The sequence below is a fragment of the Neolamprologus brichardi genome, chromosome 7 (assembly GCF_056152115.1).
Source record: "Neolamprologus brichardi isolate AB-2024 chromosome 7, ASM5615211v1, whole genome shotgun sequence".
NCBI classification, from domain to species: domain Eukaryota; kingdom Metazoa; phylum Chordata; class Actinopteri; order Cichliformes; family Cichlidae; genus Neolamprologus; species Neolamprologus brichardi.
In genome coordinates, this window is record NC_142110.1 from 60,137,023 (window position 1) to 60,151,797 (window position 14,775).

Here is a 14,775-nt window from a genome sequence, read left to right on the forward strand (position 1 = left end):
GTGAAGCGTTGATGGTGACTCAGAAGATGTTTTTTTTCCACAATATGTTTGAAAATAGTTGAACAGAAAGAAAGTTAAGAGAATCGCAAGATCCTTTGACGATTTTAGTATGGGACATAAAGACCTTAATTTGTTATATCTATTAAAAAAGGTTGGTACCAGAGTTAAAGCACTAATTGCGACGAATATGTTTTTTTTTTTTTTTTTGCAATTTAGTGTCAGAAAATAGGAAGAGTACTAGATGGCTCTGTCTGATATATAGCTTATTTAGCCTAAAGCTAAGTCTTAAGGCAAAAGACCTCAAGTTTTTAAAACGGTTATAACAAAGGATTTTTATTTGCAAGATCATTATTTGGAATCTGTTCTCAGTCGCTTTGATGTCACTTTCAGGTGAAAAACCCCCCAGAAAAAAAGCAACCTCATGCATGTGTCAAGGCAGATTTTCAGTGCAGATAGTATTCTTATGAAAGCCTCCAATGTGTGCAGTGAGAAATCTAACCAGTACAGAGGAAGTCCTTCATCCAATTATGGAAAACACTAATACTTACACCAGAATGCTTTCTAACATGAAACACGTCTCCAAATCTCAAATCTGATTATTTGAAATGTTCTAGCAAGAATATGTGGTTGATCACACAGATCATAGCAGCACTCTTTCTTTGTGTGTTTTATTTATTTTTTGTTATATTCATAATTACAGTAACAAAGCCTTGTTTTTACGAAATGTTCAACAGTTTAATGAAATTTTTTTTAAAAAAAAGCCCTCAATAGTAAAAACAGGTTTAACCTGCATGCTGTAGTGTAATACACTAGCTAGGACTTGTGTGTTAGTGAGTGTCTTGTGTGTGTGTGTGTGTGTGTGTGTGTGTGTGTGTGTGTGCGTGTGTGTGTGTGTGTGTTTAAGTGCTTACATAATCAACCACTTGTAAACAGGAGCGCAGAGGCACTCGTATGGACAGCACAAATTTGTCCTTATTTCCAGTGAGCCTAAAGGAATTTCAGCTTATCTGCAACTTTTAGACATAATTCACTGCCTCAGATCTTCATATACAAGCCCGGCTTAATCAAAGTTCATTTCTCTGAAATCAAAACAGAAATTGGAGTTCAGAGAGACCAAAAGTCTCAATGAACGTTCAATCATCCAGATCCAGCAAATCCCAAAAAGTTGATCCTGTTCATCTGGATGTATCAGTGGGGAAATGTTTCATTTCTCATCCAAGTGACTTTTCCCCCATCATTATAAACAGTACCTTTGTATAATAACTGAAACTAGCACCATGGACTAACAATGGGCTGTGAGGTCAGCTTCATGATCATTAAGGTTGGGGAAACCTGCAGTCAGCTGAGAATAAAGAAGTCACTTATAAGAGTGACAAAACATTCCTCCCACTGAAAACACTACGTCCAGATTAACAGAATCAACTTTTTGAACCGAGACCAAAATGTTTCCTGCCTGAAAAGAGTCAAATTTCAAAATTATCAAACAGGTTTCCTCATCAGATTTCTTTTCTACACAACACAAGAAAAAACTGATCTGATTCATCTTACATTAGAAGGACACTGTTCACTTACCAGGGGAATTGTGTAATCAGCCATGATAATGATGAACCCCTCTGAAAGACAGACTAAATATTTTCTTCTTGAGAAAGCCGGGGAGGACTCCTGAGACCCCTGGCAGTCATCAGAAAATTGACCAACAAGAATGAAAGAGCCAAGGGCTGGTCAAAATCAATAGGTTCCTTTCATTTGGCAGGACATTTTGTGGCAGTGTCAGAAGATAAAAATGACAGTGGTCAATGCATTTAAAAGTCCATGTGTGTTTTCTGCCTAAAAGTGTAAAGCAGTGAGAACCACTCATCCAATCTCCTTCAGACTTGGCAAGTATCATCATCAAAATCATTATCATCATAAAATAAAGTCACAGATATAAGCTCTTTCTCTCTTTTATTTCCTCCTAATGATGTCAGCAGCACTAGCATTAGCTATCATTAGTGAGGAACGCTCACACAATGGTTTGTTCTAACTATTAAAGGAACAAATCTCTTTGGTTACAATATTTAAATTAAAGTGTGCTATGCTACGTTGTCAGCTTCACTGGCAAAAGGTACAGGTGTAACACACAGGTACACATACCTGTTAGTAGTAAGAGACTAATAAAATACTAGAATTTCACTCAAGCTTCATGTGTGTGCCATAACACACAGCAAGCCTGAAGTAGTGAAAGTTTCTGCTTTTTGTACCAGACTGTAAACCGGCTTTTTAATGCTCCTTACTTCTGCATTTGAAACTTCTGCATTGGGGATCTATGAAGATGCACTTGCTTTTGGTGCAGTCTTTAACATTATTTTTCCCACTTGATGCTAAAATGTTTAAAGTCAGCCCTGCCAAGTAGGATCAGATATGTGAGGCTAGAAGAAAAGATGTAAAGTCTCCATAATGGGACTGAATCACAGCAATAGTGTATTTTCTTTACAGTAAGCACTGCACCACTCTTTTCTTCTGTATGAAAAAAGACCACAGTCAAGACAATGTCCATTTAGTGACATGTTCGTTTATTACCCCAAACACATTTATTTCAACTAAACTCCACATACTCCATCTTGCTGTCTGAGTACTCACTAATGTCAGTCTCCTGTTGTCTTTATCAGTTACTTTGCTAAAAATGCTGGTGACTTTTCTTTCTTACAAATGAAACCATGTCTGTGTAGCATTCTGAAATATCAGGAAAAAGTCTGACTAAGATTAAAAATCCCTTTCTCAGGAAAGACCTGACCAAGAGGGCAGCAGAAATAACAACAAATATAATCACAGCATGGAAGCCACCCAGATTACACTGCAGGATTAGTTCACATATCAAACGCAATTTAATCCTGCTTCCACCGTGGAAATGATCTCAGCTGAAGTGATATAATCCACACATAATCCATTCGCCATAATCCCATAATTATTACCACCAACAATGACCTTTATTCAACCTCTGAAGATGACCAGGAGGAATTCTCATGCACAGCTGTGTGGCAGTGCTTTTTTGTCCAGATTACCCACCAGCAGTGTTGGTCAAGTTACTTGAAAAAAGTAATCAGTAATTAATTACTGATTACTTCCCCAAAAAAGTAATCCCGTTACTTTACTGATTACTTGTTTTCAAAAGTAATTAATTACTTAGTTACTTAGTTACTTTTTAAAAACACGATTTACAACCTGAATAGGTGATAAAGCGATAGATCTTTCAGCCCAATTCTACTTTTTCTACATAATCCATCATACAAAATGTAATCAAATGGAAAAGTCTCTTTTTAAAACTTGTTTTGTTAGTTTTAATCTTTTAACTTTATGCATGAAGCAAAATTTTAATTATATGCACCATTCTCTGACTGGAAGAAATTAGCACATAATCATAATCATAATCAGCACATAATATATATATATATATTACGTCGTAGCTACTCGGTGCTTGCTTGGAAGTTTAGGGGTTTTTTTTCGCTGTAAAAAGAAGTTTTCTTCCCACGCACAGCGGACACTAATGTTTTTGTCACTTTTTACGGAATCAAACTCAAAGTAAGGTCAGTACTTCCACGCTTTAAACGCTGCACGCTCATACTCTCTCCCGCACTCGATATATGATCCATTGTTGATCTGCACACAGCTGTTGTCACGAACATCACACTCGCTTATGTCACTGTCATGAGACATTCTCGCAAGAAAATCACGGTTTTAGTAACGCAGTAACGCAGCGTTCCTACGGGAAAGTAACGGTAATCTAATTACCGTTTTTGCAATAGTAATCCCTTACTTTACTCGTTACTTCAAAAAAGTAATCGGATTACAGTAACGCGTTACAAGTAACGCGTTACTGCCCATCTCTGCCCACCAGTCAAGAACTACTCAATATTATCCTAGCAAAGTTAAAGGAAGTGAACATGCTGCATATGCCCCCTTTATCTTTTAAATGTACCGGCTGTAAAGACAGTACTGTAGTTCATGGATAAAATGTAAAGTGTAAGGTTGGGGTGAGGCTAGTAAAACCCAGGCTTCTACCCTACTTGGCTCATCCCATTGCACTGATTTACATTTCTACTGTTGAGTTAACAGGATACCATAGAATAACTGAAGAAATGCTGCCCATACTCTCTTTGACAAACACCTGCTTTACACAGGCACTGGATTCATAATAAAAGTGTAAAAGTACTGTCAAAGCCCAAATTTATCAGCAGGTTCTCCACAAAAACATCTTAACATGGACACTGCAGAGAGAAACTGTGACAGAGAAAGGAAGATGTCTGGACATTCAGAGTGTTACACATGAGAAGCTACAGAAACAGCGCGCACAGAACAAAAACTCAAGTTCTGGCACTTTCCTTACCTATATAAGAATACATTATATATTGTATATGATGATGATGATGATTGTTACTGTGATATACGATTATTGTGTCCTGTGAACAACAACAAGAAAACACTGTCCTGTGTTGAGTAGCACAAATTGTCTTTGGTTTCTGGTACAAGAATTAAAGATTTAATATCTGGCTAAACAAACATGATGCTGATTTTGGAAAATGTCAGATGCCAAACCTGATGTTGATTGGAAAGATGCTTTTGCGATTTGAATGTGTTTATCATCTGTTAAGTAGTTGTTGGCTAACACTAGCCAGAACTAGAAGTAGATATCAGTAGTAAGTGTTAGTGCAGTGCCAAAGCATTTAGTGGAACAGCTCTGGTGAACCTGAATGTCAGTGGGAGAAAGAGAATCTCCAGTAACTCAATTATCTTAAAGTTTAATAATGTTTAAACAGCAAAATGTCCAAAAAACCAAAACACTTCATTTGAAATGCTGTTTGATTCTTTGTATGGAGAACACATAGAAGATCAATATGAACGAATAGATCACTGCCTTTTTTTTGTTTTCTGTCTGTTTCTGTTGTGGTGATTCTCCAAAATCAAGAAATGGCGGTGATTTAAAGTAGAAAGTCTGAGTTAAAGAATATGTTGTATTTGTGTTTGTGTGTGTTCCTTTTCTGTGTAGGTGACAGAGAGTGTGGATTACCTCTTTGTGTCCTGTGGACCTTTGCATTCCTCAACTCTACATGCGACTACAGCTCACAGGCCTACCAGCCCAACACACAGCAAAGAATGCTGTGTCAGTGGTTTCCTTTGACAGCAAAATGCTTACAGGCAGGCCCGAGGGGCCAGCAGTGTTTCCAGGCTATGCGATGACCTGCTGGCTTTGGTCCAGGGCAACAGTGATGACGAGAGGCTTTCTATTGTGCTGTGAGCCTCTACGTTTGGCCTTTGCCAGAGTATAAAAGCTTGGGTTGAGCGTTGAAGGGACCAGCACGAGCTAGCCTCCCTCATACGGCACTGCAAGCTATACTGACGCAGGTAAGCACACACAGACGCAGACATACAGGCCAGAGCATCCATCATGGTACAGTAGGACACCCATACATCCAGAGCCAGGGCCCACTCCCTGCCCACCGCTCCCAGCTTAAACTCCACCGTTCCGGGGAAAGGCCAAAACAACACCCAAATGAACCTCCAACATAAACTTCAGACTTGTGCTACTAGTCCAAAACCCTCCAAACACTTCTGCCTACCAACCCTCTGTCTATGTTGACACCTTGCCTGGGCCACATTTAACCTCACTTCTCCTTCCCTTTCACTTTCTCCTCTGAAACCCTGTCACTTCGATTTACACCTCTATTTCTGTTCATCCCCTTGTCTTCCTCCATCTCTCACCCAGACTCTCCTGAAGCCCCTCACCATGTCTCAGACTGCCAAGTCCGCCTCCAGCCAGGGCACTGATGCCAAGGACAAGGGAGCCCCAGCTCCAGCTGCCTCCAGCAAGGCCACCAAGACCGGCGAGCCTGGCATGGGATCCTTCAGAGTGAGTCATTGCAGAGACAGAATGTGTGCATTTTATTTTTTCCTAAAGGGCAAAGAAAGTAGACTACATGTTGTCCCATGTGTTTCATCTAGCAGGGAAGTTATATGTTTATTTACTTAAGGTTTCAATTAGACATTAGAATTTCAGATACTATGGAGGTGAATGATAAAGAACAGCAAGAAACTTGGTTAAAAGACCAAAAATAACCAATTTGAATTTAGATACTGATGCTTTGAGCAGTACAAAATTTGTTTTTATCCAAAATGTATTGAGGCTATTCTTTCTGATGTGAGTACCTATGTACTTTAGACTCTTTCTGTGAAAGCCACCGCCTCACAGGGCTTAAGAAATGTCTCTGAGATGGAGCAAAAATTAAATGACCTCATATACTATAGTCTAGTGAAAAATAATGTATATTTGTAAGCTCATAATCTTTAATACTGGCATCATTTTACACGTAGCCACGTTAAAAGTGACATGTTTCTAAAGTATAAGGTCGTTTTGGAAATCTAAGTAATTAGTAAGTTCAGTCAGTGCTGAGGACTTTAAAGGGGAAATTACTGTTTAAGAAGTTGCCTTTTTTCATGCTCCATCCAAAAATGATTCCAAATCCAAAATTTGTTTTAAACCTTCCACATGAACTAAAGCTATAAACATAGTGTAAAGAAACAGCTATGACTCTATGTGTCCTCTTTGCAGATCATGCTGTTCGACCAGGAGAACTTCCAGGGCAGGATGATGGAGGTCCAGAATGAGTGTATGAACGTGTGTGACCGTGGCATGGATAGAGTGCGTAGTATCATTGTGGAGTGTGGCCCGTAAGTGAATACACACACACTTGATTTAAGCAGCTGCCTGCATATCTTCTCTATTCGTGTATATGTCACTTTTATCTTTCTTCCAATTCTTTTCCTGTGCCTCCCCACTTAACCCTTTTGCCCCCCTCCCAATCCTGTCCATGGTGTCCCCCCGTTCTCCAGCTTTGTTGCCTTTGAGCAGACTAACTTCCGTGGGGAGATGTTCATCCTGGAGAAGGGAGAGTATCCTCGCTGGGATACCTGGAGCAACTCCTACCGCAGCGACTGCCTCATGTCCCTCAGGCCCATCCGAATGGTAAAATGAGCTGTTTTCTTTGTTTGTTTTTCATAAAATGGGAGAATATAGTGATTCAAAATTCTCAGACCCTGCATTTTGACTGACTAACAGTCTAGAGCTAAACTTACAGAAAAGAAAAGCAGCAAATCAGCAAATATGACAAACTGGAACCAGGAAAAAGTTTGACGTGTGTGCTTGAAAAAGCACTGAAAAGGTTAAGTGACTATCAACACAGTTCCTAAAGAAAAAAAATCAACAATATTTTTCACATGCTGATACTATAGTATATCACATCATCAGCATGACATTAGTAGGCTTTGGCCCCTAATTTAGCACAAAATCCATTCATGGATTCCACTAACTGCTCATGGAAGCGGTTCAACATTGCCACCCACAGACAATTTCTTACAAAATGCAATGAATGAAAAAGCAGAGAATGCACATGTAGTGTATGTTGTATAGAGACTACATTTTATTCTTCCTTTCCTACCTGCAGGACAGCATGGAGCACAAGATCTGCCTGTATGAGCTCTCTGACTTCAAGGGCAACAAGATGGAGATCCAGGAGGACGATGTACCCACACTCTGGGCGCATGGCTTCTGTGACAGAGTGGGCAGCGTGAGGGTGCCAGGAGGAGCGTGAGTAGACACGTTTAGTACTTGTGCTCTCTCCCAAAACAAAACACAAATTAGCAGAGTATCACGAATATCATCAACATGCAGGCCTGTGTTAAGGCCTGTGAACACACTGTGGAAGTCAGTTTTGTAGTACATCATATTACTATAGTAAAAAGTACATTTTCCATATATAAAATGGACTGCCAACATGGTTTCAGACACACCTAAGAGGATTCCACAGACTTGTTGGATTATACTACAAATAACAAGTGGGATGAGATGTCATTGAAAGGCTTGTCCTTTTGTCTACAAATCTTTTTTTAGCCAGAAAATTTGCTTCATTTCATTATGTCCTCTAAGTCGCCAATACAAATCTGTTCATTTGCATTGCTGACCGAAAGCCTCCAGAACAGCTTCAGTGCCTTTATCATACACCTTGAAAGCCTGTACTCTCTGGATTAGATAAATGCCATCCTGACCAGAACATTCACAAATCTAATTCTTCATTATTGGAGTTGGTAATGTTCCCATAAATCCACTTCAGGGGAACTCAGAATCTTCTAGTTACCACTGCAACCCCTTGAAGGACTTCCAGAACATTCTGTCAGACAACTAAAACGTTGTAAAAGAACCCCAGGTTCTCCTAAAAAGAAACTCAGAATCCTTTAAGAGATCCCTGGAAGGAGAACCAGGAACCTCACTGACGACTAACTGAACCTCCTTAACCGAACTCTTCAGGCTCCTAAATGTCCACTTAACCCTTAACTTAAGCATTTCTAGAACTCCCTTATGGACTCATCAGAAAACCTCATTAAGACTTGGTATCTCCAATGTCCTCCAGACCTCCTAATTTACTTCTGGTGTCTCCTAGGTGATCAGTAGAATCTTTTCACCACAAGAACTTCAACAGTAAACATTAAACTTCTTAGGACTTAGCATTATAACTGTCTTATTCTCTATTATATTATATCTTATATTCTCTATCATAACCCTATAATGTCATATACCATTTTTTTATTTTATTTGTATGAATATCATCCAGTAGTACACTACATGGACATCCTATAATAAACACACAACCATGACCTTTACCTTATCATGTCTCTCTCAGGTGGGTGGGTTACCAGTACCCTGGATACAGAGGCTACCAGTACCTGTTTGAGTGCGGTGACTACAGACACTACAATGACTTCTGCGCCTTCCAGCCCCAGATCCAGTCCATGCGCCGCATCAGGGACATGCAGTTCCACCAGAGAGGATGCTTCACCTTCACCTCCGCCAGCAAGTGAATGACATCTGCTGGCTGCCCGGTGCTGTTGCAGCCATGCAGCCCTCTCAGCTTTTTATCTCTCCAAACAAGCCCTTTCTCCAGTCTCCAGTGCTTTCCTTTATCTCCACATCATCGCTCCATCCCAGAGGAAAGACAGAATGAGAGCAAACACACTGGACAACATTAAGTGACTTTTTATGGTGCTAAAAATAAACATGTTGTGAAAAACCTAACCCTTCCTGCCTAGACTATCTTTATTCATTTTTCAGAAAAATGTTCGGATGATGTTGTAACAGAAATATATGAAGCGTAGGCAATTTTGATGTGCTAGATTTAACACTGCAATTGAGGGTCCTGTTTAGAGATCCGATATTACATATTGGTATCTGATACTGACCTAAATTACTGGATCGGATATCGGAGAGAAATAAAAAATGTATCCATTAAATATCACAAAAGCAGCTCACAAAACTTGCGACATGGCATAACTCGGCTCATAAGCATAGCATGTTGGAGCAGTGTGCTCAAGTGATAGAGCGGCTGTGGCGTGCAAGACCTGTCAGCGGTCTGGTTGAGCATTTGGAGCCTCGCTACCAAACCGGCATTTTTTCTCCGAGGAAGTTATCCCAGAGAGAAGTAAAGCAAGTGTGTAAGTTCATCTTTGAATGTTTGTAAAGCATTCCAGCTTTAAGCTGAACAACCGATATATGGAGGGACTACCTCTTCTCTCCCCCTCCCTCTCCTGCTGCTACTTAAATCATGAAACTGATTAATGATCAGCTGATCGGCTTTTCTGTCACGAGTCTGTCTCTCTTGTTTGTTTATCGCCCACTTCGCGCCAGAAAGAGGAAACCAGCTGCTGAACAAGAGCTTGATAATCTGTTGTTAGAATTTATTTAATATTACTTTCTACACCAGGATCCTTTTCTATATAGCTGACGGCTGGTAACTGTGCAGGGGCGGATCTAGCAAAGTTTAGCCAGGGGGGCCGATAGGGCATGAACAGGGAAAAGGGGGGCACAAAGACATACTTTTCTTTCTTATTCTCATTTAAAATATCTAGCTTTTAATAAATAATTATCTGAATCTTACACCCAAAGTTTTAATCTGATGTAAAATGTATAGAAGTCCATTACTGTATATAGTAACTGTTAAGTCTAATATACCCTAGTAAGCAATAGTACTTTTTCCTTTGTGAAGATACCATCTGTGCAGTCTGCAATTCTGTTGAAGAAAGATGTTGAATCTATTTAATTATTCTTGAAAAATAATTTATTTCTGTGCATTTTCCTTCACCCTGCATCAAATTAAAGTTGATTACGTCAATTAAGCATCATGAGGTGGAGGGTGGTTCCCTATTTTATTATTTGCTGGGAGTTTGCAACCCTATTAGTTAGGTTGCTTACTCTTTAAAATACCAGAATAGGGAGGATGGAGTAGGTTTAGGTTTATTAGATTTATTAGTATTGCTGAACTATGAAATATTTTGGGTGCAGTGTATTTTTTGCATACTGGTATAACAGAATAGCTTTAGTGTTTGTTTGTTTTTAAACTTGAGTATGAACTTATACAAAATGCAGCAAGATATTAAAAAACAGTTTTATTGATTAAAAAACACTATATCAGATTAATATCGGTATCGGCCGATATCCAAATTTATGATATCGGTATCGGTATCGGACATAAAAAAAGTGGTATCGTGCCATCTCTAGTCCTGTTATATAGTTGCACTATTTTTACATTTCTTTTATTTGCATGGCTTTTTAAATTTTTTAAAAAGACTTGACAGTATTCAGTTTATTCTCGAATCTTAAAATACAAGAATAGATATAAATGCAGTATAGAAGAAGAAGTGGTAATTGAATTTTACACAAATTAATACCAGGAATACGGATAATTAAAAATAAAGTAACTAGAAGATATTCTTCATAGTAAATAAACCAATGGGTTTACAAAATAGCTTGCACTGACTTTCAGAGTCAGAATCACCTTTACTGTCATTGCACAGTGTGATAAAAACTACAGCACAACGACATTGGCTTGTGCATCCTCTAGATCAGCACCCACATTCACACTGATCTATTTACACAAAAGTTTAAATACTTAATTTTTAACTAAATTTAATCCAAGTTATAAAATAATACTTAGAACACTGCAGTTGTTCTGGGCAAGGGAAGACTCCACGAGAGGTGGAGTCAGTTCAGTTTTGTAATGGTAGCTACTGGGCAAATAAAACTGTTTTGCAACCTGGTGCACGGTAAAATCGAATTAGTTCCCAGAATGTGTTTTGTCCTGAACAATATTGTTTGCAGAGGCAGCGGGTCATGAAAAGAACATCCAGTGAGGGCAGAGGGAGTCCAATTATGTCTTTCAGCAGTTCTTATTACTCGTTTGAGGGATTTCTTGTGGTTCTCTGTGCAGTCAGTACCATGTTGTTATAGAGGTTTTGCACATGATGTCATGTGCATGTCGCTTAAGAGCTGTCCACCATACTGGACATAACGATCACATCCAATCGCTCATAGGTACTTTACATAGAAATTATCATTGCTTTTTCCCCGCTTACAATGGCTGTATTCTGCTTTGTAGTTGGGTGCACACAGCAGAATACAGTTTCAATTTAAAAATGGTTACAAAAGCCTTAAAATTAAGACTTTTGATAGTGATGGCCCATGTGTTTGTTGAAAGTATCACTTCAATGTAAAATCGGACGGCTGCTGTTAGCCTTCAGCAAGTTGTATGATTTAACCAGTCTAGTATATCTGTAATCTGAAATCTCCATATTTTAATGCAACTTCTGGAGGCTTACTGCAGATTTTTTGCTGCGTAAAACAAACTGCGGTTTGCATTAATTCAGTGATTACAAGGCCCAGTTCAAAAGACTCTGGTAAATACAAAGGAAAAGGGGAATCCTTGCACCTGGAAATGCCTAGAAGCAGCAGGTATGCCCCAGTTGAAACTGGGGTAAAGTGGTCACATGTTTTGAATCACACTTCGGAGCAGTGTTTCAAAGCATCTGTGCTTCTGAAGCTCGATACAGTATCGAAACGTCTGTTTCAACTTTCCCATCCCTACAAATGAGTTAAATCTGCAACATATAAAATATAAAGCACCATGTGACTGAGTAGTCATGGCCCAAATGAAGCTTTCTGAAGCATGTATTGAAAAAGGGTTCATTACTTGAAGCTCGTCAACATAGTCCTATATTTGGTGTCTTCTTGTAGCCAAAAGCAAAAGCTGTGTGAAGAGCAGCTTGAAATGAACTGCTTCATTATGACTGCCCATTATACAGAGCTCAGTTGACAGCATCTGTGTGATGTCAGGCTACCAAGGTGGTGCTTTGAACATCTTTTTGTGTTTTTTTGTGTTTCTACAATGGTGTGGTCTCCCATTGTTTGACTCCTTGACAGCACAGTCTTATAATACATTGGGAGTATGCTTGTGCTGTGAGCAAAGTAGTCTGACTCCAGGTGGCAGGTAAACATACTCAGCAAACATTTTGATAGTGATGGCCAAATAAAGGTTTCTGAAGCATTGACACTTGTATTAAAAAACAGGTAAGAAACACCCCTCCACTTGGTTTACCCTAGTGATATCAGACATGACATCATCGGTACTTGAAAAGTCAGGAAATTCTAGGCGGGCACTTTTCTACAACTGACCGGGGCCGGGTCGCGGGGGCAGCAGCCTAAGCAGAGAAGCCCAGACCTCCCTCTCCCCAGCCACCTCCTCCAGCTTATCTGGGGGAACACCAAGGTGTTCTCAGGCCAGCCGAGAGATATAATCTCTCCAGCATGTCCTGGGTCTGCTCCGGGGCCTCCTCCCGGTGGGACATGTCCGGAACACCTCACCCAGGAGGCGCCCAGGAGGCATCCTTGTCAAATGCCCGAACCACCTCAGCTGGCTCCTTTCGATGTGGAAGAGCAGCAGCTCTACTCTGAGCCCCTCCCGGATGGCCGAACTTCTCACCCTATCTCTAAGGGAGAGGCCAGCCACCCTTCAGAGGAAGCTCATTTCCGCCGCTTGTATCCGCGATCTCGTCCTTTCGGTCACTACCCACAGCTCGTGGCCATAGGTGAGGGTAGGGACGTAGATCGACCGGTAAATTGAGAGCTTCGCTTTTACACTCAGCTCCCTCTTCACCACGACGGACCGGTGCACCAATCCGTCTGTTGATCTCCGGCTCCCTTCTCCCATCACTCGCGAACAAGACCCCGAGATACTTGAACTCCTCCACTTGGGGCAGGAACTCATCCCCGACCCGGAGTGGACACTCCACCCTTTTCCGGCTGAGAACCATGGCCTCAGATTAAAGAACTATTTGACTGAATTTTTGATTTAATCTGCTGTATATTTGATTTTGACAGCAACGTAATGCTTAAACAAACAAAGTCAGGATAGTAACCATAGCAATGTTACTTTGGCAATAGTGCTTAATGTGTAAAACGTTCACATTTCTGAGACATGTGGAGAGTGTACCAGCTGCTCATCCACTTTGTCTTTGTCTGGTTTCTTTGTTGCAAATGTGAAACACTTGGGTTTACGTCATTTAATACATTAACGTGCTACAGAGGTGTGCATTAAACAAAGTATTGCATTTTTTATAACCTAATTATTTGAATTACTCGATGAATTATTGCTGCCCTACCTGCCATGGTTGTGTCATCTGCAGTGTTGGGCAAGTTACTTTGAAAAAGTAATTAATTATAGTTACTAATTACTTCTTCAAAAAAGTAACTGAGTTAGTAACTGAGTTACAAGATTCTAAAAGTAATTAATTACTTGAAAAGTAACTATTGCGTTACTTTAAAAAAAAAAAAGTTTAACCCTCTGGGGTCCAGGGTCTAATTGGCCATTTTTGACTACTTTTGATGTTTCCTCTGCATTTCACCTTTAAAATCTATTTACTTTGCCTTGTTTGGTATCATTCTTTTCAGCACAACCTCACATGTCTGAATTTATAGTTATATTTTCATTTTGACATACTGTATTAACACAATTGATCTAAAATCAGACAAAAAACATAAAATCTGAGTAGAAAAAGTTCTATTTTTTACTGTAACAACCACAAACATGTTTAATGAATCATATTTCATAACTTTAAATGCAAATATAAATTGTCAATTTTAAAGTCATATGCACAAGTTTTGCAAACAACAAAGTTATTTGCAACCATTTACCTTTGACCCTTTTTTAAATAACCATTTCAAACTATTTACAGAACAATCAGCTGTTCTGCATTCAATAAGATGTTACACAAATTATTTGTGCCACTCCAAATATTTCTGTCCACTATAAAGGAGAACATCACAGCCTGATACCTGCAGGTCTGACAGCAGCAGGTGTATCACTCCTGTTTTTCACCTGGAGACAGCAGTCGCCTCATTGTTCTGACACACAACACAAAACTATCCACAACACTACACACTAACTACACAAGACAACACATTAACTACACACTCCAAACACGCTAAACATCATAAATCTCTCAAAACTCGATCTCTCTCTTTTTCTGCTGTCTTTCTTTCTCTCTCTCTCCCTTTCTTTCTCTCTCTGTTGCCGTCACTCCTAAAACTTTCCCCTCTTCCATGGTCGACATGGTGCATTTTTCCACCAAGTGGGCAGTTTTTTGTTTTGTTGTTTAGACCTCCATGGTCATCCAGGGCTTCCTGTTAGGGAAGGTCCCGATATGCAAACCAGGGAAAGATGAAACAAAACCAGATAATTATAGACCAATAGCACTGACTTATAAAATATGCAAAATAATAGAGAGAATGATTAATGATATATTGGTGTAGAAATACCAGACATTTTAATTGAGATTAAATATGATGGGACTGACAATTAAATTCGTATGGATACCAGCACATTATGGTGTTATTGGTAATGAGGTGACAGATAAAATTGC

General features: G+C 39.6%; 1 protein-coding gene across 1 annotated transcript; it reads left to right on the forward strand.

Annotated features, from left to right (window-relative positions):
- The first annotated feature begins 5,334 nt into the window (after window positions 1-5,334).
- crybb1 (crystallin, beta B1) lies at window positions 5,335-9,100 on the forward strand. Its single transcript, XM_006797351.2, has 6 exons — window positions 5,335-5,379; window positions 5,741-5,884; window positions 6,584-6,702; window positions 6,865-6,997; window positions 7,476-7,618; window positions 8,709-9,100. Exons 2-6 carry the CDS (start codon window positions 5,762-5,764, stop codon window positions 8,884-8,886), a joined length of 696 nt encoding a protein of 231 aa, XP_006797414.1. The 5' UTR covers window positions 5,335-5,379; window positions 5,741-5,761; the 3' UTR covers window positions 8,887-9,100.
- Window positions 9,101-14,775: the final 5,675 nt, after the last annotated feature.